At 41.9% G+C, this 26,444-nt stretch overlaps 1 protein-coding gene across 1 annotated transcript in view; it reads right to left on the reverse strand.

Moving 5' to 3' along the window:
- pcif1 (phosphorylated CTD interacting factor 1) overlaps positions 1–26,444 on the reverse strand; it is a 69,056-nt gene that overhangs the window by 39,228 nt on the left and 3,384 nt on the right. Inside the window, exons 2-6 of the mRNA XM_060919349.1 lie at positions 20,779–20,921; positions 19,978–20,102; positions 13,695–13,832; positions 8,517–8,662; positions 145–299 (exon numbers count right to left, since the gene is read on the reverse strand). Of these exons, the coding sequence (XP_060775332.1) occupies positions 145–299; positions 8,517–8,662; positions 13,695–13,832; positions 19,978–20,102; positions 20,779–20,902 (688 nt within the window). The 5' untranslated portion in view covers positions 20,903–20,921. The remainder of the gene's footprint in view (positions 1–144; positions 300–8,516; positions 8,663–13,694; positions 13,833–19,977; positions 20,103–20,778; positions 20,922–26,444) is intronic.

A 26,444-nucleotide genomic window follows, 5' to 3' on the forward strand; every position in this document is an offset into this window, starting at 1 on the left:
AGCACCGCTTTATGTTGTGTGGTCAAAACCCATCAAAAATCAGGTCGCTGCATTTCTCTCAAGTATGGGACTCTGCTCTGCTACCAACATGATGTCTAAAGAGATCTGGATATTCTCAGCTGTCTTTATGATGCATGTGTATACCTTCACGCTGATAACACAGCTCATGGTAGTGCTGGCGGAGTTTGGTGGTGAGCTGGGCACGCTGAAGCTCAATCTCCGGATGAGGAGGGAGGTAGTTGAATGAAGGCCGCTCCTTAATTACTGCATTCGTCTGAATGTCCAGATCCCAATAGATTCTGAAATGAACCAACCGGAGGTCTGTTACAAATATGACCTATACAGCTCTACTTCATTTCCACTCTAGATCTTCTACTTTACAAGAAAATTCCAGAAATACTGCAACCCTTTAGGAGCAAAAATAAAAAGTGTACATTTTAGTTCAACACAAACACTGGTTGCAAACTTACTGTTACACTTGCAATTCATATTAAGTGAAGCATTTGCAATTGATTGTGTCCCCATTTTCTCTGATCCCCCAACTATTTCTGTTTTGATTTGGATATCCACTCACTGGCCACTTTATTTGGAACACCCGCACATTTATGCAATAAATAAATCATTATTTGGCAGCAGTGCAATGCACAAATTCATACAGATAAAGATTAAGACCATCAGAATGGGGAAAAAGTGTGATCTTTCTTGGATCATGGCAGAGATGTTCGTATAAGACGGGCTGGTTTGAGCGTTTCATAAACTGTTGATCTGAAATTTTCAGACACAACAGTCTCTAGAGTTTACACAGAATGGGGGGGCATCCTGTGTGCAGAGGGTCTGCAGGCTGAAACACCTTATCAAGAGATCAGAGGACAATGACTGGTTTGGTTTGAGCCAACAGTAAGTCTTTAGAATTTAACTCAACCAATAACTCAAATATTCACTCTTTACAACCGTGGTGAGCTGAAAAGCATCTCAGAATGCTCAACACACCAAACCTTGAGTTGGATGAGCTCTAACAGCAGAAGACCACATCAGGTTCCTCTCCTGTCAGCCAAGAATAAGAATCTGAGGATATATCATATCATAGGCATAGACTCACCCAAACTAATCAGATGAAGACTGGGAAAAGACCAAGTGATTTTTTTAAATCTAATTTTCAAGTGTGCAGTTCCGATAAGTCCGTGCCTGTGATCACCTCAGATTCCGGTTCTTGGCCAACAGGAGTGGAACCTGATGTGGTCTTCTGCCATGGTAGCTCATCCATCTTAAGGCTGCATGTTTTGCGCATGCTGAGATGCTTTTCTGCTCACCACGATTGTAAAGAGTAATTGTGTATGCTGCTTTTTCCCTCCTGGCAGCTCGAACTAATCTGGCCATTTTCCTCTGACCTCACACATCAACAGGGCGTTTCCACCCGCAGAACTGTCAGTCACTCAACGTTTTTTGTTTTTCACACCATTCTGTGTCAACTTTAGAGACTGCTGAGTGTGAAAACCCCAGGAGATCAGCAGTTTATGAAATATTCAAACCAGTCCATCTGGTACCAACACCCATACCACAGTGAAAGTCACAAAGATGAGAATTTTTCTTCATTTTGATGTTTAAAGTGCATATCACGGGTAAATTCAGGAGCAAGATCAATGTAATTCTCCTATTTTATATTAAACTTTGGTCAAATATCTGTAACATTCTGCATTCTCTGCAAATTTTTTTTTTTTACTTTGCGCAATACCAGAAAAATTCAGTTGAAATCAAGCCATTTGAGGCGAATTGGTCCGCCTCTGAAAAAAACTTGGCATTTGGATTTCCCAGCAAACATTGATTTTCGTGACGTCATCTACGGGACGCCTCCTTCTGAATCCTACGTCAGACCTGGTGGTTTTCTGCAAATTTCTTCAACGTTATCACATAATTATTAAAATGTAGGGATGAGCGAGTACAGCATTATCTGTATCTGTAAACCATATGAATGAATTATCTGTATCCGTACTCGGAGTGGGCGGGGCCTAACCCGGAAGTGGGTGGGATTTAACCCAGAAGTGGGTCTGGTTGTCTTGAAACAGGCGGGGCTTTAACCATAATGTTATTTTAAGCATGCAATTGATATGGGTTGATCAGAAATTGTTATATTTATTGCTGATTAGAAAACTATTTACAGGACAGAATCAGCATTGAGCTTCAGATCAATGGTTTTGATCACGATAGCAAACGAACTATTTACAGAACAAGTTTTGCAACAATGAATACAACACATGCGGTTGCAATTATGAAATGAACAAAAGTTTTCATACTCAACATAACTTTCTTTTTTTAACTTTTAATTTTTTTTATGATCAGTGTGATTTTTTTTTTGGTTCTTTTTTTTTTTTATTTCCACACCAGGTGTGTGTGTAGCTTAATTTGTAATATTATTTATACCACTACTACCTAGAAAGTCTCAGACACTCAGTGCGTGAAGTAAAATAAAACTGGTTAGAGCCAACTGACGGTTTAAAAAAAAAAAAAAACCTCCGACGACCGAGAGAGAGAGACAGAGAGAGTGTGTAGCTTAATTTGTAATACTTATACCACTACTACCTTTATTTTTACATGAATTACAGCAAGAAAGTGTCAGACACTCAATGTGCGAAGTAAAAAAACAAAAAAAACAAACAAAAAAAAACTGTTTTTAACCGATGGTTAAAAAAGAAAAAAAAAATCTCCGACAGGCAGAGACGCAACGCGAGTCGCTTTCTACCAATACCACGTCTGAACGAACCGATGTTTACCAGAACTCTACTGCTTATAAGTACAAACTGAAATAAAAACAAACTTGAAGCTGAAGAAACCCGAAACGTTAACAGAAAAGAGCCGCGAACCTGAGTGACTGAGATAGAGACAGAGAGCTGTTCTCTGTGTGAGTGAGCAGAGCGGTGTGTGTAGGGGAGGGGCGCTGTGACGGTGTGTGAGGATTTTCATTCAGTCCGAGCACAGATATTGACTCGTATAATACTCGTACTCGGCAAAATTGCTTTATCCGTACCGGATACTCGTTTCAGCTGAGTATCCAGCTCAACTCTATTAAAACGGTTAACAGATGTATTGTAGGAGGGTGTAGCAACACCAATCTTGATGGGATTGGTATTCATCGTTTCCCAAAAGACCGCACAATGAGCGAGAAATGGGAGCGCTTGGTCTACACAGGCTGTGCACTGAAACCATGTAAAGCTCACACAGCCTGCTGGCGCTTCCGCAGGTAACGTCACAAATCTGGCTTCAGACTCCCTTGGGATTTTTCCAGACGCGTTTTATTTTATTTTTTTCTGCTGTAGACAGATGGCCTTGTGCAAAATTACCCTTCTGGATAAGTGTGCAAAGGGACATACTTTCATTAAAAAAAAAAAAAATTGGTCCAGAATATGCAGTTTAATGTGAACATTAACTGAAGCTCTTGACCTGTATCTGCATGCTTATTTGCACTGCGCTGCTGCCACATGACTGACTGATCAGAGAACTGCATGAATGTGCAGGTGTTCCTAATAAAGTGTATATCTGAGGTCTTTTGCTTGTTGAAAAATTTTTCAAACTCCGGTCGAGGCAACCAGGTTTTGTGCCAAAATATTCTAGTACTTTGTACAATTCATGACACCATCAGTCTTTACAAGAGCCCCTGGACCCAAAACACTGAGTCGTGAACATGGAGGCTTTTCATGATTTTTGATCATGAAAAATGGTGAACCCTCGGCAGGTTCAAACCTCACAGCCAATGAGGGCCTTTCTGTGTGGAGTTTGCACGTTCTCCCCGTGTCTGTGTGGGTTTCCTCCGGGTGCTCCGGTTTTCCCCCACAGTCCAAAGACATGCAGGTTAGGTAAAAATACCCAGCCACGGGGATTGTACAAGATAGTGGCATACTTAGTGCTGGTTCCAAGCCCAGATAGATTGGGGGAGGGTTGCGTCAGGAAGGGCATCAGGTGTAAAAAACCTATGCCAAATCAAATATGTGGAACAGATCCACTGTGGAGACCCCTAACGGGATCAGCCGAAAGACGACGTGTACATGGCCGCAAGGTTCGATTTTTCCATCATCTGACTACAACATGTCTTGTGTTTCTTACTGTTACAGACTAGATCATCGTTACTCTTCGCTCACTATGCATCTTTAGACCCATTAACTGACTACACTTCAATAACCACTTCTTTTCCCTATGGAGAAGCAAAAAAAAAAAAAACCACAATTACTGCAACAAGGATTCTGGAGATGAAGATCAAATATGTTTCCAGGGATGACGATCTGTTGTTGTTCAACTTGAACGTGGTATTCTTTTTGCTAAACAAGTCTTATGCAATTGGGAACGTGCTCCAAAAGGGTGCCAATAATTTGGGGTGTCAAGTCTTATGCTTTTCTTATCCCGATAATACTTAAAAGAAAATAAACCTCATTTTTAAAATACAGTCACGAAGATAGATTATGATATAAACTAACGATTCATATCCTCCTGAGAACCAACCCGTAGACTTGTGTCCTCTATAGTTGACATTTGTTTTACGTGCACACCCTCTTACTCTTTCAAGCTATTCACTTGAATCCTGGTGTCGTGTAAAGAATACATCCTGGGCTTTCCAATGATCTGTGACCAGGAGGGTTGCTGGGAAATTCCTAGTAAGGAAATCACAACAAAAGAGAAATTGAAAGACACGTTTTTTTCTTGGTTCCCAGGAGGATATGAATAATTGAAAATAAGGCGCTCGCACAACACATCCCCGAAAGTCAGTTTCTATGCAGAATGAATGATTTCATTGAAAATATTTGAAACCAAATCAGAAAAATCCCCCCCCCCCGATCGTTTCTGGCAGTGCTCTGACATCATTTGGGCGCAAGACACGGAAGCCCCGTGTAGCGAGTAAGACTTGAAGCTGCCCCTGGCTGGAGATCATTTCATTAAAAGTTTATATGGAAAAAAAAATCGAAATTCCACTTCTCTAACAAAAAAAGTGGAAGGGGAAAGATAATACTGATGTTGATAAATAGCAAAGGAAGAGTGAACAGTTGATCATCTCCGATGTGACTGAATGGAGGGAGGCAACTTTTCGTATTTATATTTCCGGTGCAGGGCGGCACGGTGGTGTAGTGGTTAGCGCTGTTGGCTCACAGCAAGAAGGTCCGGGTTCGAGCCCCGTGGCCGGCGAGGGCCTTTCTGTGCGGAGTTTGCATGTTCTCCCCGTGTCCGCGTGGGTTTCCTCCGGGTGCTCCGGTTTCCCCCACAGTCCAAAGACATGCAGGTTAGGTTAACTGGTGACTCTAAATTGACTGTAGGTGTGAATGTGAGTGTGAATGGTTGTCTGTGTCTATGTGTCAGCCCTGTGATGACCTGGCGACTTGTCCAGGGTGTACCCCGCCTTTCACCCGTAGTCAGCTGGGATAGGCTCCAGCTTGCCTGCAACCCTGTAGAACAGGATAAAGCGGCTAGAGATAATGAGATGAGATTTCCGGTGCGAGTAGTGCTGACGTGACAGCCTCATTCTGTGGACTGTAACCTTGCATACAACCTACAAACAGATCTGCATACAGTCTGACTTACCCAAATCTGTCAAAGGGGCAAGTGTGCAAGTTTTTACACGTTCCTGGCAGCATAACACTCGTTAGCACGCTTAGCATGCTCTCGACTCATTCAGGAAAAACTTCCTCATCAAGAAGTCACCAGGCTAGCCTACCGTAATTACCGTAGAAGACAGTCCAACCCCTGCGGCAATGCAGAAAGAGGGTAAACAAACACTGCTTTACTATACAGGAGTCATGTGAACATTACCTAAGGATACAACAATAGCAGAAGTGGAAAAACTAGCCTGCATCAATTCCCAAAAAGTACAAAAAGGTAAGAAGGTAATGGATAAACACCATTTGGTGCACAGGGACAGAACCTCTCACGGGCTGACTGGAATGGTCCTTCAGGTGCAAAAACGGCACAGTCGCAGCTCGTGTGCTCGGAACATTTTGAAGAAAATTGTTTCACTCAAACAACTCAAAAGCACCGGGCATTCGGAATACCATACCAGCCAGCGCTGAATCCGGACGTGGTTCCCACAATCTTTGGCCAAAAAGCGGACAAGGCAAACGAGACAACACGGTCAGTCATGCGCAAAAGAGAAGTTCAAAGGGTAAGAAAACACTTTTTATGGCTTCCCTCACTTTTTATTAAGTGTATGTATGTTATTAACCAGCCGGGAGGTCCGTATCGTGAAATACCGTGACCGAGGTCTTGAAAGTACTGAGCGAGGCCCTCTGGGCTGAGGTCACGGTATTTCACCATACGGACCAACCTTAAGCTGGTAAATAATATATTTATTTTTTTCTTTACCAAATTCTAACAGAAAACGAGAGCGCCCGAAAGGGAAAACCGAGCCGAGCCGCCATTTTGAATCCTCATTCACGGCTTCCTCCTCGGTATACAAGTGCACTTCCATGGCAGGAAAAAAAAAAAAACTACATTTTGCCGCCTATGTAGTCCCCTATTTACACAAACAGGAGTCATTCAGGATTCAGCCATGTTTTTGCTCGCCGTTAGCAACAGTTAGAGGTTTTTAGCTTTCTCCTGAAAGGTTTTCTTTTATTTCTTCTTCCTCAGGGTAGTAAAACTCGCTTTCGCTGTGAACACTATCGTTATCGCCATCCATGCTGTAAAATTAATGCTATTCTCCTGAGAAATGCTGGCAAAAATTTATAAGATTTTTGATAAAAATCTGATAAATAAATCTTATAAAAAAGATAAATGTTGACAAAAATTGCTACCATGTTTTTTGTTGTTGTGAACGAGTGAGTCGCCAGAGGTCCGTAACCGGGGTCCGTACCGTACGATATGGACCCGCTCGCCAGCCAATCAGAGCGCAGGATTTGATGGAAACCGGACCGCGAAAAAAATGTTATTTTGAGTTCCTTTGGGCATAAACGTAATAATTGCTGATGCTGCTAAGCAGCTTGATGTTTTCTGGGTGTCTTGCTTTGATTTAGTGCTGTCAGAAAAGCCTCGGTAACGACTAACTAAAACAACTCTATAAATATTCTTCACTCGTGTGTCACCAATTGATACGATAATGCTCGTTTATCATGATTGTCATGATTATCCGAAATACTCGAGGAAAATCAGTGAAGAAATGTCGCTGGCGCTATGGTCCATTTTGTCGAATACGGCCGTGTACTGTAAGTGTCGTCACGCTTTACGGAAACCGTTCGGAGTTCTTTTAGGTGTACAGGAATTTGTTTGTGGAATAACTGACCTCGATCAGTGCAAACACGTGATCATTTTAAGAAACGGGTGAAACGGTTTTTATGGAGTAAATTCCAAACCCAGTTTTATGATGTGTGTGTATATAACTATTTTATCATTTTGGTGCCATTTCTGTAATCTAGTTGTACTCTGTGCTAATTACAGTTAGCATATACTTTTTTTGTTTATGACTTTCATCGTTTATAGAATTGTGTTGATTTATTATTGCCTCTTATATTTTATTGTTTCCTGCTGTCATCAAGAGGACCACATTGGAAATAAGTGTATTTTATACTTTGTGTTGTCCTCAGTGCTATTTATACTGTATCTTTTACATGCATGAATTTTACCAACTAAATCCAGACCATACCAACAGCTCGGGTGTTTCTGGCAATATTTCCGCTTTTATCATACAACTGCATCCTGCTGTAATGTTCACATGAATCCTGTATAGTAAAAGCAGCGTTTGTTTACCCGCTTTCTGCGTTGCCACAGGGGTTGGACTGTCTACTACGGTAATTACGGTAGGTTAGCCTGCAGACATCCTGATGAAGTTTTTCATGAATGAGTCAAGAGCATGCTAAGTGTGCTAATGAGTCGTATAAGCCTCGTTTTACAGGTAAAGCGTTCAGGTTCGTCCATAATTCAGGGTTGCAGCTCATTAATACACTATTTCAGATGTATAGTGGAGAAAAAAAAAAAAAAAGACATTGTCACCTTAGTAGACCTTTCGCTTTGCCCCTTCAGTACTGAAGAGCGACACTCAGCCTTGCGCCCAAATGACGTCACGCATCGCCCTTCCAACAGGCAACATGGCAGCCTACTGGTGGCGTTAGAGTAGCGATACAAAAACGCTCACAACTTTCTTATAAAAATGGTCAAACATGTCTGAAACTTCTCGATATTACAAGCTACCAACCCATGCATGTATTTACGTTACATTTTTCTATTCCTTTAACAGAATTTGACCGAATAAGTAAAATGAAAATTTGACATAGTTTATCCTATCCTTTTTCCAATTATTAGCAAAATGCTGACCTTTATTCAGATTTTGTATCATCTGTGATTTCAGGATACAAGGGGGCACGACGACCCAAGAAACCCCGACACAGTACGGTTGGTATGTTTCAATAAAACAACAGCTGGAATACACATGGTTTCTTGCCTGAAGACCTGATTTTCTTATTTCACAATTATACTACTACTATGAATAATAATAATCATAATAATCCGGGTGAGGAAAGAAGCATGGTAGCTGTTGTTCCGTTACTCACACAGAGGGTCGGTATGGGGCTGGAGCAGGAGCAGGGGTGCTCGGCTGGGCTTGTTTTTCGTCCAAGGTGGAGTTCCAGGGCTTTGCACCAGGGGTGCTTGGTGATATTGGGATTGTGGGGGTGGTTGGAGTAACAGGAATCTCGACCTTTATATACCGGGGAGAGGGGGGGGAACCAAAAAACTAATTTTAGCATGATCAGCAAAACCTGCTTTCATTATATACTAATAACAAGCATGCCATCACATCACCTGCCAAGATTTCATCAGAATCTAAATGAGGTGGCAAAACAACCCCGTTCACATGCTATTTTATGAACGTCTTTTAAAGGAGACCTGAAAGCAAATTTAGGCAAGGCAAGTTTATTTATATAGCGCATTTCATACACAGTGGCAGTTCAATGTGCTCTACAGAGGTAAAAGCAAAACAGTAAACAATAGAAAATAAAATTACATAAAATAAAGGGGGAAGAAGAGAGAAAGTTCAGTAAAAACAGCAGAATAAAATAGAATAAAAGTTAAGTAAAGTTTAAAACATGTAAAGATGACGATATTTATCAGTTAGCAGAAAGCATCTGAGAACAGCTTGGTCTTTAGTCTAGATTTGAAGCTGCCAACAGCAGGAGCATTTCTGATGTCCTCTGGGAGTTGCTTCCATAGCTGTATTGCATAGTAGCTAAAAGCTGCTTCACCACACTTTGTTTTAACAACAGGTTTTACCATAGACTGGTACCAAAATTCAAAAAAGTGCATATTTAAAAAGGAGTTAAAGGCATTTTTGAGACAAAGTCGGCAAACAGTCTTATTTTGTCAATTTGGGTGTGCCGAATTCAAATCTGCAATATGCCGAGCTCTATCTGACCTCTGTTGACCTCTAGAGGTCATTGAACTTTGGGCCTGTAAACGTCTCAGCTGAACCCAGTTTCTCAGCTTTCTAAGGAATGAAATGTACTAAAATGATTAATGAAGTTGGCAAATGGCCTTGTTTGTTAAATGTTTGGGTGCTGAATTCATTTTTCATTTGTAAAACGACATATGACCTCTGATAACCTCAAGGTCATTAAACTTGGCCTATAGGCCTATGCATTTAACGGCATTTTTAAACTGACTTTACTCCCCCAAAAAGAATATGAACAGACAAAAAACAAATAGAAAGGAACAAATACAACATTAAATGCCAGTCCATGTACATGTGACTTACTTTTCACAGTGAGAATGCCTAGGCAATCACCTTACATAACATTGCATTACATTTAGCGGTTATTGTTTATACAAAGCTACTGAAAAAAGGACAGATTCAGCAGCATACAAAATGTGGGGGCATACAGGGTATACAGGTTAATCAGGGTGAGTATATATGAGTTTTTTTTCTTTGTTTTGTTTTAAACGGGGTAAAGCCTTTACAAAAAAACAAACAACAAAGAAAAAAACTCATATATACTAACCCTGATTAACCTGTATACCCTGTATGCCCCCACATTTTGTATGCTGCTGAATCTGTCCTTTTTTCAGTAGCTTTGTATAAACAATAACCGCTAAATGTAATGCAATGTTATGTAAGGTGATCGCCTAGGCATTCTCATTGTGAAAAGTAAGTCACATGTACATGGACTGGCATTTAATGTTGTATTTGTTCCTTTCTATTTGTTTTTTGTCTGTTCATATTCTTTTTGGGAGAGTAAAGTCAGTTTAAAAATGCCGTTAAATGCATAGGCCTATAGAGATCTTGCAGTCACGTGACCGGAAAGTACACAGACGCCATCTTGTCGGTAAAGAACACAGCTGAATACTGCTGCACTCGTGTACAGAATGGATCAATTTCAACCGACTGACTACACGGCTCATTTTTCTAATGAACAGATAACTAGATACATGTCTAAAATAAACGATCTACAGATTAGTGACCCTTATGGCTTACCGGACGGAGTTTTCACGACCGTGTCAGTGGATATGGAACTGCCAGCGGAATACCCAGACGTGTATAATTACCTCATTAACTTTCCCTCGCTGTTCAGTGGTGAAGCACTGCGTGCTTATAAATCTCTGGACAGTTATCTTTACAGAAATTCAGGATTTGTCAGCGACTCAGATGTGGCATCTTGTAAACAAGAAAATAATCCTCATTGGATGGGTAAGTCACTTAAGTATTACTAGTACTGCACTGACCAGCCGATTATAGAATAGAATAAGGTAATTCCAGCTGTAATTCCAAATCGTCCGTTTTGTTTACCATGGATCTGGCGTTGGAGAGGTAGAGGCTTGGCAGTGGAGGTTTGAGTGGCTGTTTTCTGAGCTTAGTCAACAGGCCGGCTCTGCAGCCTCGCTTTTGCCTCCGCTCCCGACGCCGCCTCCTTCGCTTTGCTTCCGATAACAATCCACGGAGACCCCACTGGTCTCGCTATCTCGTCCGGAATGTTGTGCATGCGATGGAAATCGCTACAAACCGTCATTTTCTGCTGGAAACCAATGTCCAGTAAGTCCATACAGTTGTAGTGGATATTGAAGTCCAGTACAGATGAACAACACGCAAAAATACACACAAAAAACATAAAAAACGTGCACAGGTAGGGAGAGCTTGTAGCCGCAGCCGTTGTAGTAGAATTGTATATAGTAGGGTTTTCCAGAAGAAAAGGTAGAAGTAGAAGCAGAAGGCGGAAATATGGCATTTGACCGACAAGATGGCATCTGTCACAATCTGGATCGGTTGTGACGTCACATGCAAGTGCTCCATAGGCCAAGTTTAATGACCTTGAGGTTATCAGAGGTCATATGTCGTTTTACAAATGAAAAATGAATTCAGCACCCAAACATTTAACAAACAAGGCCATTTGCTAACTTCATTAATCATTTTAGTACATTTCATTCCTTAGAAAGCTGAGAAACTGGGTTCAGCTGAGACGTTTACAGGCCCAAAGTTCAATGACCTCTAGAGGTCAACAGAGGTCAGATAGAGCTCGGCATATTGCAGATTTGAATTCGGCACACCCAAATTGACAAAATAAGACTGTTTGCCGACTTTGTCTCAAAAATACCTTTGGGTGTCTCAATTCTGGATTTTGGTACCAGTCTACCAGTAAATGTTGCTGCTGCGATCTGGTAGATCTGATTGGGTTAGGCCGCTGCAACATATCAGAGAGGTAATTGGGCCCTGTACCATTTAGAGATTTGTACACCAGCAGCAATGCTTTAAAGTCAATTCTGTAGCTTACTGGAGGCCAGTGAAGGGACCTTAGAATTGGAGTAATGTGCTCTCTTTTTGTTCGTGTGAGAACAAATTTACCATCAAAATTCTATTTCTCTCATTTTATTAAATATCGTAATGCATTTCTGATCGCCATTTTGTCACTGCTATAGCAAGTTGAGTGTTTTGAAATATGCTGTGTAATATATCGGTCCAAATGTCAAAACAATGGCCGTAAACAAGATTTGTCGAGACCTGCGCGAGAAATCGTAGGACGGAAGTAAAACGTACAGCGGAAATCTAACCGTGTCCGAAATCGCTCACTCGTTCCCTACTCCCTATATAGGGAATTACTAGATAGAGGACTAGATAGTGAGCTTATTGGGAAAATGGAAAAACACTTTCGGACACTAGTCCGTCACGCTGGTATTTACGTCAGTACTGCTGCACGATTAAAAACAGGCCAGATCAGTCGGCTGGTGGGTTTTCAAAATAATAAACACATGCGTGTATTTTTGTGATAAATCCATATATTATACTGAGCGCAATTCCCACATTAATCACTACTCTCAACTCCAGTTGAGAGTACGCCGTGTGCATTCTGGCTGCCGCTTCTCACCGGAGCCTTTTTATTTTATTTTCTCTCCTTTTTTTATTCTAATTTTTTTTTATTTTTTCTGTGTTTGATGTTGTTTGAGTGTTTTAGTCCGCCGGTTGTGGTGTAGCTCCGGACCCAGTTTTGGGCGTCGGTTCCCTCCAGGCCTTGGTTCGCTGTGGGTGATGCCTGTGCTCCCAGCTATGGACTGCAGTGAGCTCGTTGCTCATTTTAACATCGGGGTTGTCCAGCGCTCTGTGCTTTAACGCTTGGCGTGATGTTCTGAGCGATGTTGCTCGGTGGCGTCGTGGCGACCGTGCAGGCGGTTTGGGACACACCAGCGCTCTGCATGGCACTGCTTCTGTGCTCGCTTTGTGGATCCATGGCGTGGTGTTCGAGCGATGTTGCTGGCGGCGTCACGGCGGCTGTGCTGGAGATGTGGGACTTGTTTTCGTGCGCCTTTTGGTGGGACTGTGGCTGCTACACCACTGGAATAATATCCTGACCTCTATTTGGTGGACTTTTTTTTTTCCTGCCTATTATTGTAAAGCAACCTTGGGTTTTGAGAAAGGCGCTATATAAATTGAACATATTATTATTATTATAATTATTATTATAATACAAAGTACCTGCGTCTTTCAGTTCTTTTAAATCAAGACTGAATACTTTCTTCTTTGCTGCTGCCTTTTATGAAATCAAATTTGAGACTTTTAATTTGATTTTTCAGTGCAACCGCAATGCATGATGGGATATATTGCTTTGGTTAGTGACCATCATTGTACACTACTTTTCATGATGCATCGTGGGATACTTTGAGTGCACTATATAGGGTGTAAATAATCCTCGCTAAAGTTTTGGACAGCGCTACAAAATGGCGAAGCAACTATATAGCGCCCGATATAGTGAGTAGGGAGCGATTTCAGACACAGGGCAACATCTGCCAACGTTGTCAAAAGACGCGTGCGCCCTCTTTCGAATGCTGACGTAATCAAGCTGGAAGTTGTGTTTGTTTTGATAGCAATCAGGAAAGTTTGAAAAAAGTAGGCAGTAATCATCATTTAAACTCGGTTTTGTGCAATATTTTGTTTGGAAAGCAGTTTTCAAAATGGCGGCGCTGACACTTCACATTGCGAAGTCTTGCACAAGTCTCATGAAGATCGCGCGGATAAGTTACCCCTGCCGTGGACCAAACGAACTAAATTCAACATGGATAAAAATCGAATAGGCTGATAAGTATAATATTTAATTGCAATTAGTTGCCAATACGAGTCACGATACAAGGTTACTAAAACCGAAAACATAACTGAATAACACATTAAGAAATAAAGCAAGTTTAAAAATGACTTCAGTTCTCCTTTAAAATATACATTCATTCAATCTACTACTGCATAAAAAGAAGCTGACCTTTGGCCTCTTGAAGCTGTTCGGCCCTCCCGAAGAGGCATCCTCTGAGGGGCGTCTCTTACGTTGCCCATTACCCAGTCCGGCCTCCCCTGTGCCATCACCTGAGGCAGGAGCTGCGTTGAGGCCCAGTGGATCAGACTGAAACATGAGCATGACCAAACAGATCAGTTTCTGGATTAAACAGAGGTTAGTTACAGATGATTACAAAGGAAGCACACTAGCAGGAAAGATGATCAAACTTGTTTGCGTAAAGGCACCCCAGGTTGGACAAGGAGTACACATTTTAAAACGTTCCAATCTTCCCTTTTTAATTCATCAGGTCATTATAGCAGAGTGCCATACTTAAGAGAATGAGACAATATGTCGACCTGATTTTTGATGGCTATTGACTGTACGACGGTTATACATACGAATGTTTATCACCTGATCGTTAGTGCAAGGCAACGGATCTCAAACACTTGACCACCAGACAACAAAATTTATGTTTTTATTTACACAAGATACACAAATTTTAATCCAATGCTTATTTTTAATTTGCTTAAAAAAAAAAAAAACTTTATAAAAACACTTTATACTCATCGGGAGCTCCGCTTTTAGCCAGTGCCCAAATCTCTATATTAACAAACATCACAGGTCTTTTTTTTTTTGCGCCTCAGATTCAAAGTTTATTCTCTTCAGCCATCACATTATTCTGAGCTGATTTACAGTGGTGCTTGAAAGTTTGTGAGCCCTTTAGAATTTTCTAGATTTCTGCATAAATAATATGACCTAAAAACATCAGATTTTCACACAAGTCCTAAAAGTAGATAAAGAGAACCCAGTTAAACAAATGAGACAAAATATTATACTTGGTCATTTATTTATTGAGGAAAATGATCCAATATTACATATCTGTCAGTGGCAAAAGTATGTGAACCTTTGCTTTCAGTATCTGGTGTGACCCCCTTGTGCAGCAATAACTGCAACTAAATGTTTCCGGTAACTGTTGATCAGTCCTGAACACCGGCTTGGAGGAATTTTATCCCATTCCTCCATACAGAACAGCTTCAACTCTGGGATGTTGGTGGGTTTCCTCACATGAACTGCTCGCTTCAGGTCCTTCCACAACATTTCCATTGGATTAAGGTCAGGACTTTGACTTGGCCATTCCAAAACATTAACTTTATTCTTCTTTAACCATTCTTTGGTAGAACGACTTGTGTGCTTAGGGTCGTTGTCTTGCTGCATGACCCACCTTCTCTTGAGATTCAGTTCATGGACAGATGTCCTGACATTTTCCTTTAGAATTCGCTGGTATAATTCAGAATTCATTGTTCCATCAATGATGGCAAGCTGTCCTGGCCTAGATGCAGAAAAACAGGCCCAAACCATGATACTACCACCACCATGTTTCACAGATGAGATAAGGTTCTTATGCTGGAATGCAGTGTTTTCCTTTCTCCAAACATAACGCTTCTCATTTAAACCAAAAAGTTCTATTTTGGTCTCATCCATCCACAAAACATTTTTCCAATAGCCTTCTGGTTTGTCCATGTGATCTTTAGCAAACTGCAGATGAGCAGCAATGTTCTTTTTGGAAAGCAGTGGCTTTCTCCTTGCAACCCTGCCATGCACACCATTGTTGTTCAGTTTTCTCCTGATGGTGGACTCATGAACATTAACATTAGCCAATGTGCGAGAGGCCTTCAGTTGCTTAGAAGTTACCCTGGGGTCCTTTGTGACCTCGCTGACTATTACACGCCTTGCTCTTGGAGTGATCTTTGTTGGTCGACCACTCCTGGGGAGGGTAACAATGGTCTTGAATTTCCTCCATTTGTACACAATCTGTCTGACTGTGGATTGGTGGAGTCCAAACTCTTTAGAGATGGTTTTGTAACCTTTTCCAGCCTGATGAGCATCAACAACGCTTTTTCTGAGGTCCTCAGAAATCTCCTTTGTTCGTGCCATGATCCACTTCCACAAACATGTGTTGTGCGGATCAGACTTTGATAGATCCCTGTTCTTTAAATAAAACAGGGTGCCCACTCACACCTGATTGTCATCCTATTGATTGAAATCACCTGACTCTAATTTCACCTTCAAATTAACTGCTAATCCTAGAGGTTCACATACTTTTGCCACTGACATATGCAATATTGGATCATTTTCCTCAATAAATAAATGACCAAGTATAATATTTTTGTCTCATTTGTTTAACTGGGTTCTCTTTATCTACTTTTAGGACTTGTGTGAAAATCTGATGATGTTTTAGGTCATATTTATGCAGAAATATAGAAAATTCTAAAGGGTTCACAAACTTAAGCACCACTGTAAATACAGCAAATATAAATAGGTTCATATCAGTGTTGTAGTCGAGTCACTAAACCTTGAGTCCGAGTCCAGTCTCGAGTCCCCAGTGTTGAAGTCTGAGTCAAGTCCAAGTCATTAAAAAAATTTCGAGTCGAGTCCACTATTGATCCGAGTCGAGTCCTAGAACAAGACTCCCACCTCACCGGTTGACGGTGGCTGTTTTAGCGCCATTAACATTAGTTTGTTCCTGAACATGACGTATGAACAGGTGAATGTGCGTTCTGTTTGTCAGGTAGAGTGAAGTATTCTGTCAGAGATGGTTGGGAAACGGATATAAGTGCAGAAGGTGTGTTTATTAATACAAGTGAAAAGAAACAAAATCGTAAAACAGTGAAACAGGCAATCGGTCGAGTGAGGCACAAACAGGCTATCGTAGACTCGGCAGAATCAAAGACAAGAAACAGGAAACCAAACAAGGAAATAAGGCTCAGTAGTGCATCAGAAAAGCAATTCAATACTTCACAAACTAAGTGCGTTTTCACAGTTTTTATATCGGCGCGCTGATTGCGCCTTCATCCTGTGCAGGTGCGAGTCGTTTACGGCGTGCACGAGAGTCTACTTGGCACGCGCGTTGTCCGGAGTGCGCCCAAGAGTCGATCTGATGCACGAGCCAAGGTGCACAGGTGTGACACTCTTGCACAAAATTAGTACAAAAATTAATTTAAATATGAATATTTTATGCCAAATTATTATGACCAGAGATGGACAATAATGAAGTACATTTACTTGAGTACTGCACTTAAGTACACTTTGAGTATCTGTAATTGAGCATTATTTTTTTTTTTAAACTAATGACTTTAACTTCACTACATTTGAAAAACAAATATACTTTTCACTCCACTACATTTCTATCAAGGGCCTGGTTACTATGAAGCAGCTTTGAAAGTGGATGTTTTTTCTTTTTTTTTCTAAAACATGATTGATTTTTTCCTGGACGACACTGAGACAGACGATCAGTAATCACTAGGGTCACGTCACGTCCATAGACTGGATAAAATCAAGTTCAATGATTTCTCCGCCGCATTATTTAACATGATCAGTTGGCGCCAGAATGGAAAGAGGCGGTTCTTCTGGGGAATGGAATAAAGATTTGTTCCGTTTTAAATGTCTGCTTTGTTTGCCTAAAACAAAAATCACATCACGGCCTCCAAAAACTCCCCGTCCGACCTGCGGAAGCATATGTAAACGTACAGTATATAAACATTTTATTCCAAGAGAAAGCTTGTAATGAAGTTGTCTGTGCTTTTAGAGCTAGCGATAACGTTGCGATAGCTATGCGGTCTGGTTAGTCAAATGACTTTCTATGGATTTACCCACCAAGTTGCCGCAGTCTTGTCCACGGCTAACATTTACACACAGTTAGTTAACTTGGACGCTGTTAGTTAGCATGTAAAAACAGAGTTACGCTAACATGAATAACGTTAACTTATCTGAAGTCCTTTCAGAAATACGTTTCAGCATAATCTTGCCAAATAAACAGAATGTAGAAATCTCTCTTTTCTAGTAGCGTTAGATACCCAACATGATTTCGAGTTTGAAAAGCGTTTGCTAGCATGTCAGGTGGAGCTTCACTGACTAGCTAGCTTAATGTTAAACCACCATGACGGCACAACATGCGTTCATTTTCTGAATTCACATTTCTGTCTTTGGTAACGTTAAAGCAATAGTTCGGGATTTTTGACATGAATCTGTATGGCATCCCCGTCAACAGTGTCGTGCAAACACACTGACTTACCCCCGACAGCATCCTGTGAGTCCAGTTCTTGTCTAGTTTTGGTCCAGACGAAAGTAGTCCGGCAAGTTTGTTGGGGTCACGAAAGTAAAACATTTTTCTTCTCAAAACAGTACGTGTTCAAAAGAGGATATATATTTGCATCACAAAACCGTTGCCAAATAAAAAGTCAGACCTCGCAATTATTTGGCGCTATATTTTGGCCGAATCCCATTTCACCCCTTGGACCAACCCCTTGGCCCTTCCCCTCCATTTTGCGCGTTCACGTGAAGGGGTAGGGGTATCCCAATCCCAGTTAACGCAGAGGGGTAGGGGAAGGGGTAGGGCTTCTGTACCCCTCCAAACGGAGATTTTCCTGGAGCTGACTCCGAACGAAGGGGTTTGAGTGATTTCCCACAATGCCATGCGGATTTCAGCGAGATTTCATGCGGATTTCAGAAAGATGGCGGTTCCCGCGGCGAAAGATTGTCATAAATGTATTTTCTCCATTATTTACGTGTTTTAAGTTGTTATCCAGAGGAAACACGCCGCTTGATTCGCTTTCGAGCTGAGAATGAGCAGCGATTTCTGAAATCCAAGCTGCTGCTAAAAAGCTTTGGGAGTGAGTATTGTTTTCGGTTGCTTGACTGCGTACGTTTTGTTCTGTTATTCTCGCTTTTATTGTTTACATGAGTGTTCTGACACCTCATTCTGTCGGATGTGGTGCACGAAGCGCCAAAGATATCCCATTCAGTGGTGTTAGTTAACAAATCACACCCTACCAGTAGAGATTTCTGGCTCTGACTGTAGCGGCTGGTCGCAGCCAATGACGCATTTGGTCGCGTTTTGCTAACGTAAACGCTGACGGAGGTACGCGATGACGTATGCGATCGTTGAAGGGCTATCCCAATACGTAGGGGTTGAATTTCAAGCCCTATCCCTTGTAGCTCAGTTTCAAGGGGAAGGGCCAAGGGGAAGGGGGAGGGGTAGGGGTAGAAATTAGAATTGGGATTGGGCCTTTGTCTCCCTCGGTATCACTGCGCGCTGTCATGTTGACATCTGCGCAGGAATCAACACCTTTCCGATTGTTTGGCAGTGATTAGGAGTTCAGATCAGCGGCGCTAACAAGCTAATTTGAGAGCTCCAGCTGCGGCTCCAGCTTCACCTTCTTCCACTTCTCTGTCCACCCTTTCTCTCTCTGCCCGTTCTAACTCCATCTGACGAATTTCTTCATCTGTATATTCGGGTTCATAAAGATATCCCTTTGGCTGTGAGATGAAGTCAATGTTTTCAACGTCGCTGTCGTAGTCAGACATGTTGTCGCTAACTTTGCTAGCAGTAAACAATGAATGAAACAGCCGTGGCTGTCACCTGGCGGCAGCGCGCAGTGATAAAGAAGGGAGAGAAAATAGTGCCAAGCGATTTCGAGGTCTGACTTTTTATTTGGCAACGGTTTTGTGATGCAAATATATCACTCTTTTGAACACATACTGTTTTGAGACGAAAAACGTTTTACTTTCGTGACCCCAACAAACTTGCCGGACTACTTTCGTCTGGACCAAAACTGGACAAGAACTGGACTCATAGGATGCTGTCAGGGGTAAGTCAGTGTGTTTGCACGACACTATTGATGGGGATGCCATACAGATTCATGTCAAAAATCCCGAACTATCCCTTTAACATGCGTTTGTGACCTTGCATAATTACTATAGCTAACTACGTTTTTTTTTTTTTTTACCAGTAGCCAAAGAGAAAAACTAGCTAGCATCTTACTGATGATTCTGTTTGGCTGTAAGTTGTGTTTCATTTTGTAACGTTCTACCAGGTGTTTATTCTACAGGTTCTACAAGCGAGTCAGTAAATCCAGCCGGTTGCTTCAGAGGCATTAGGTTTTGTAAGCGTTGTGGCAATAATACAACAATGCGTTGACAGAAAATGTACTTAAGAACAAGTACTTCAGTAAAAATTTGACTGGACAACTTTCACTTGTATCGGAGTAACATTTGACCAGTGGGATCTGAACTTTGACTGAAGTAACGAAGTTGGGTACTTTGTCCGAATGCAGTTAATGCACGAGTCCGAGTTATCAGTCCTCAAGTCCAAGTCACGAGTCCTTAAAATTAGGGCACGAGTCGGACAAGCCTGGTTCATATTTATCAGTGTTAAAAACATTTAGGTTTAACGATAGAATGATGATCATGTTTAATTTTCCTCTGTACTTACAATGACATCATGCTGCCCCAGGACCGGCATCTCCCACAACGACTGGTTGGTAAAACGGTTAAAATAGTATGGCCGATTCTCTCTCTTGCTCCAGCATTTTGCCCATCCAGCCTGAACCAGCTCTTCTAAAATAACAAATCAGACAGCCTCAATTCTTAACCGGACATTACAGTTTCCTCTCAACACAAAACAAGTGTACTCTGTGGCACAGTACAAAGAATAACAATGGGATTACAATATTATGCAAATACAATCCTTGACGACAAAGCTGAAGTGGAAAACATGATGAGAAACTACTGGAAAAAAAAAATTACACCATGAAACACCATTTTGAACAAATGAAACCTGTCAACAGTTCATGAACACCAAGTTTCAAGTTTTACGTGTCATACAGTAAAGGCAATATATGCAAGTGTATTTATTTTGAGTGAAATGCTTGGAAAAGTGAAAGCTTGTTTAGCGTGCATCCGAAATAAAAAAAATCTCCAACCAGTCATTGATGTCAGCCTTTCATAATAAAATATCTGGCTGTAACCCAGATTTGTCGACTGATTTATTTATTTTATGACTTGCTCCTTCGTCATGGTGCTTAGGAAATATATTGATAAAAATGTACAAGTAACGTTCTGTGAAAAGGATTTAACTCCGTTAACTCTGGATATTACTCTACTCTGCTTTTTTTAGCCTTATATTCTCTGTACAATTGTTACCAAAAGCTTCGTCTTAGCCATTACAGGTGCAGGCAAAAGGAGGACAGTAACATGATACCCTACATGCAAAAACACACACACACACACACACCTGGCAGGTCCTGGATGGCTTTGCTGGTGGAGGGCGTGAGGGGTGGTGCTTGGGCTGAGGAGCCAGTTGGGGACATGATCATGCCCGAGTCTCCCTTTATGGTACTATGGTTTTCACTCGTCATAGCTCCTCATTTGTCCCGTCTTCATAAAAGAAAAAAAACAAAACAAAAAAACATTCATTTCAAAACACAGGTTATGATGGAATGGGGAAATTCAGGAAATCACAGTAAATGACCAATTCAGTCAGTTAGGTCTGAAGGAAAAAAAAAAAAAACGGACCGGACGAGTGAAAACCTTCACAGGTTATATAATTACATGGCAACATACTGTTATGAAGCTATGACCACATCACCCGTCTTATCCACACTGCACTGGCTCCCAATCAAATTTCGCACTGGTCTTGCACCACAGAACCTGAGCGAACTTCTGGTCCTTTATGACCCGCCATGCCTACTTAAAATCAGCCACTCCACCATCAACAAACCCGAGTGAACAACTGGGGTGTGGGGAGAGAGAGAGAGGAGAGCATCCATACATCCCAGTTGACCAAAACACTTTATACCTGAGGACCCTCCAGATCTACTCCTTTACCTAATGAAAAGCTATTCACAAAAGGTGTGACTGAAAAGATATGTTTTCAGCCTAGACTTAAACGCTGAGACTGCGTCTGATTCCCAAACACTACTTGGAAGGCTGTTCCATAACTGTGGGGCTTTGGAAGAAAAGGCTCTGCCCCCTGATGTAGCCTTCACTATACGAGGTACCAGTAAATAGCCTGCACCTTTTGATCCAAGTAGGCACGGCAGGTCATAAAGGAACGGAAGTTCGCTCAGGTACTGTGGTGCGAGACCATTCAGTGCTTTAAAGGTCAATAGTAGTATTTTATAATCAATACGCAATTTGATTGGGAACCAATGCAGTGTGGATAAGAAGAAGAAGAAACCTTTATTCGTCACATGCACACTTCAAGCACAGTGAAATTCATCCTCTGCATTTAACCCATCTGAAGCAGTGAACACACATGCACACACACAGAGCCGTGGGCAGCCACACCAGAGCGCCTGGGGAGCAGTCAGGGGTCAGATACCTTGCTCAAGGGCACCTCAGCCCAAGGCCGCCCCATGTTAACCTAACTGCATGTCTTTGGGTTGTGGGGGAAACCGGAGGAAACCCACGCAGACACAGGGAGAACATGCAAACTCCACACAGAAAGGCCGTCGCCGGCCGCTGGGTTCCAACCCAGAACCTTCTTGCTGTGAGGCAACTGTGCTAACCACTACACCACCGTGCCACAAGGGGCGATGTGGTCATATCTTATAGTTCTAGTAAGGACTCTTGCTGCTGCATTTTGGACTAACTGGAGCTTGTTTATGCACTTATTAGAACACCAGTGACGTCGTTAGGCCCCATCACTTGGGGCTATGGCCCTGGGTATTTTCGCCCTCAAAAAGATTAACAGAAAACAACTTGACTTGTCGTGGTGAAGAAGGAGCTGAGCCAAAAGGTGAAGCTCTCGATTTACCAGTCGATCTATGTTCTGACTCTCACCTATGGTCATGAGCTTTGGGTAATGACTGAAAGAAAAAGATCGCGGATACAAGCGGCTGAAATGAGTTTCCTTCGCAGGGTGGCTGGGCGCACTCTTAGAGACAGGGTGAGAAGCACAGTCACTCGGGAGGAGCTTGGAGTAGAGCCGCCGCTCCTCCACATCGAGAGGAATCAGCTGAGGTGGCTCGGGCATCTCTTTCGGATGCCTCCTGGACGCCTCCCTGGGGAGGTGTTCCAGGCATGTCCCCCTGGGAGGAGGCCCCGGGGAAGACCCAAGACATGCTGGAGGGACTATGTCTCTTGGCTGGCCTGGGAACGCCTCGGTATTCTTCCCGAGGAGCTGGCCGAGGTGTCAGGGGAAAGGGAAGTTTGGGCTTCCATGCTCAGACTGCTGCCTCCGCGACCCGGCCCCGGATAAGTGGAAGAAGACGAGACCTTGATTTGCAGCGCCTGAAGACAGAGGGGGTAGGAGAGGCATAACTGAGCGCTGCACAGTGCACATTTAAAATTTTGGTAACCGCAAACTAGGGCTGCACAATTAATCGAAAATCGCGATTTTGGCTGCCATGATTAAATTAAAATCGCGATTTATTTCCATTTAAAATGTGAGCTCTGCTGCATATCTGATCAAGCACTTTTTGACCAGTACTCTGCCAAACCATTAGGGGGCGAACCGACGCATGTAAGGTTTCATTACTCCGCCTAAACAAGCAAGCAAGCCAAGTGCGCAGAGCTTCAGTGCAGCGGTATCCAGTGTTGCCAGATTGGGCGGTTTTAAGTGCATTTTGGTGGATTTGAACATATTTTGGACTGGAAAACGTCAGCAGTGTCTGGCAACACTGGCGGTGTCTTCTTCAAGGGATGATAGCGTGAGAGTAGGTAACAGATTGAGCGTATTTAGCACTGGAGGCAATGTTGTGACCTGCCTTCGCTCATGTTTAAAGCCAGAGCATGTTGATAGGCTGGTCTTTCTAGCTAAAAACTTGTAGGCCTCAGTATAATGCTATGTAATTGTTGCAATTGAGTTTTCAGTTCCTTCATCCTTTGGTAATTTCTTGGATAAATTTCATTTATTTGTCATTTGGAAATCAGAATTTCTCTTTTAAATTTCATTCTGCACTGAAAGCTGTTCATATTGTTTGTTTGAATATAGTGAAATAAAATTTAAGTGATTTCCCTAACATCAAGAATAATCGTGATTAATAATCGTGATTACAATTTTGATCAAGATAATCGTGATTATCATTTTTTCCATAATCGTGCAGCCCTACCGCCAACAGAACAACATTAGAAACTGGTTGGAAGATGACTTCAAGAAAACAACCTACTACTGTTGAATTTTTCAAGATGAAAACAGTTGGTAAGTCCGTCATCAACTGGGTATTTATAGAAAAAGAAGAAGAAACCTTTATTCGTCACATGCACACTTCAAGCACAGTGAAATTCATCCCCTGCATTTAACCCATCTGAAGCAGTGAACACACGCGCGCGCACACACCCAGAGCAGTGGGCAGCCACACTACAGCACCCGGGGAGCAGTCAGGGGTTCGGTACCTTGCTCAAGGGCACCTCAGCCCAAGGCCGCCCCATGTCAACCTAACTGCATGTCTTTGGACTGTGGGGGAAACCGGAGCACCCAGAGGAAACCCACGCAGACACGGGGAGAACATGCAAACTCCACACAGAAAGGCCCTCGCCGGCCACTGGGCTCGAACCCGGACCTTCTTGCTGTGAGGCGACCGTGCTAACCACTACACCACCGTACCGCCCCACATATAGAAATGTATCAACAATGTAACCTACTGAATTATGTTGACACGCACAACCTGCTCCGTGTAGCCTGGGTTATGTTGAATCTACAGCGTAGGACCTGTACGATTAGTGTGCCAGGCGAGCTCTCAAGTTCGAGTGGTTTAATGAATATCTACAGTGGTGGTCTATTTGTCTAGGTGCCCCGACTAAGTTTATTGAACCGGTCAGCAACAATGTGAGTTCATGTAGACACTAATAGTCGCTCTGACATAATTTAATCATATGTTTTAATGCTACATGGAGCCTACGCAGAATTAGCCAGCCGACCATCCCATAGCCAGCCTTTGGCATATTAGTCACATATAGGGATAAAATAGGTTTGGGGTTTTTTTCCACACAGTAATACCGTCAGCATAAATGTGTGGTGTCCAGATACTACAAATGAGCCGCTGCAGTCAACTGAGCCTGGATGCATTAGAGAACATGGTATTTGCGTGTGTACGCACACGCATGTGAGAGAAAATTGGAAGACATATTAGAAGACAGATCCTTTTTGCAGACGATACAAATATTTTTATTACAGGTAGAAACTTTTCTGAGATGATCAAGGTTATGAATGAAGAATTAAAGAAAATAACTGGTGGGATGCATGTTGATAAGCTCGCTCTCAATACAAAAAAAAAAAAATGTGCATGATTTTTAGTTGTAAGAAGGCATTTCTGCCAGAAGAAACAAATACAGATAAACGGTGAAAAAAAAAATAGAACTGGTTTATTCATTGAAATTTTGGGGTGTTATTCTGGACTATAAAATGAAATGGAATAATCATAGACAGTTCATTAAAGGCAAAGTTGCAAAAGGTTTGGGGATATTATACACGGCGAAAAAGGTGCTCCAGCAATCAACCCTTTTTTTTTAAAGATTTTTTGGGGGCTTTTTTCACCTTTATTATTGGATAGGACAGTGTAGAGACAGGAAATGAGCGGGAGAGAGAGACGGGGAGGGATCGGGAAATGACCTCAGGCCGGAATCGAACCCGGGTCCCCGGATTTATGGTATGGCGCCTTATCCACCTGAACCACGACGCCCCAGCAATCAACCCTTCTTACATTATATTACAGTTTTCTATATCTCCCAGAGGTGGACAGTAATGAATCACATTTACTTGAGTACTGTACTTAAGTACATTTTTTGAGTATCTGTACTTTACCTGAGTATTTCTGTAATTTTTTTGGAAACTAATGACTTTGACTTCACTACATTTGAAAGGCAAATATTGTACTTTTCACTCCACTACATTTCTATCAAGGTCCTCGTTACTATGAAGCAGCTTTGAAAGCGGATGTTTTTTCTTTTCTTTTCTAAAACGTGATTGGTTTTTCCGCAGGTGACACTGAGATCGCCGATCAGTAATCACTAGTCACGTCACATCCATAGACTGGATAAAATCGACTTCAATTATTTCTCGACAGCGTTATTTAACACGATCATTTGATGGCAGAATGGAAGAAGGCGGTTCTTCTGGAGAACACACACGCACTCATGGCTTTACCTAGAACCCATGTTTCAGTTTTCTGAAAGGATTAAAGATTCGTTTCGTTTTAAATGTTTGCCGAAAACAAATCACATCACGGCCTCCAAAAACTCGCCGTCCGACCCGCGGAAGCGTACATAAACATATGGAAATATTTTATTCCAAGAGAAAGCTTGTAACGAAGTTGTCTGTGCTTTTAGAGCTAGTGATAACGTTGCGATAGCTATGCGGTCTGGTTAGTCAAATGACTTTCTATGGATTTACCCACCAAGTTGCCGCAGTCTTGTCCACGGCTAACATTTACACACAGTTAGTTAACTTGGACGCTGTTAGTTAGCATGTAAAAACAGAGTTACGCTAACATGAATAACATTAACTTATCTGAAGTCCTTTAGGAAATATGTTTCAGCATAATCTTAACAAATAAACAGAATGTAGAAATCTCTCTTTTCTAGTAGCGTTAGATACCCAACATGATTTCGAGTTTGAAAAGAGTTTACTAGCATCAGGTGGAGCTTCACTGACTAGCTAGCTTAATGTTAAACCACCATGACGGCACAGCACGCGTTCATTTTCTGAATTCACATTTCTGTCTTTGGTAACGGCGTTAGGTTTTGTAAGCGTTGTGGCAATAATACAACGGTGCGTTGACAGAAAATGTACTTTTAACACTTAAGTATTTTTAAAAGCAAGTACTTCAGTACTTTAACTGGACAACTTTCACTTGTATCGGAGTAACATATGACCAGTGGGATCTGAACTTTGACTGAAGTAATGAAGTTGGGTACTTTGTCCACCTCTGATATATCCATACATCACATATTGTATCG

The sequence above is a fragment of the Neoarius graeffei genome, chromosome 4 (assembly GCF_027579695.1).
Source record: "Neoarius graeffei isolate fNeoGra1 chromosome 4, fNeoGra1.pri, whole genome shotgun sequence".
Taxonomy (NCBI): Eukaryota; Metazoa; Chordata; class Actinopteri; order Siluriformes; family Ariidae; genus Neoarius; species Neoarius graeffei.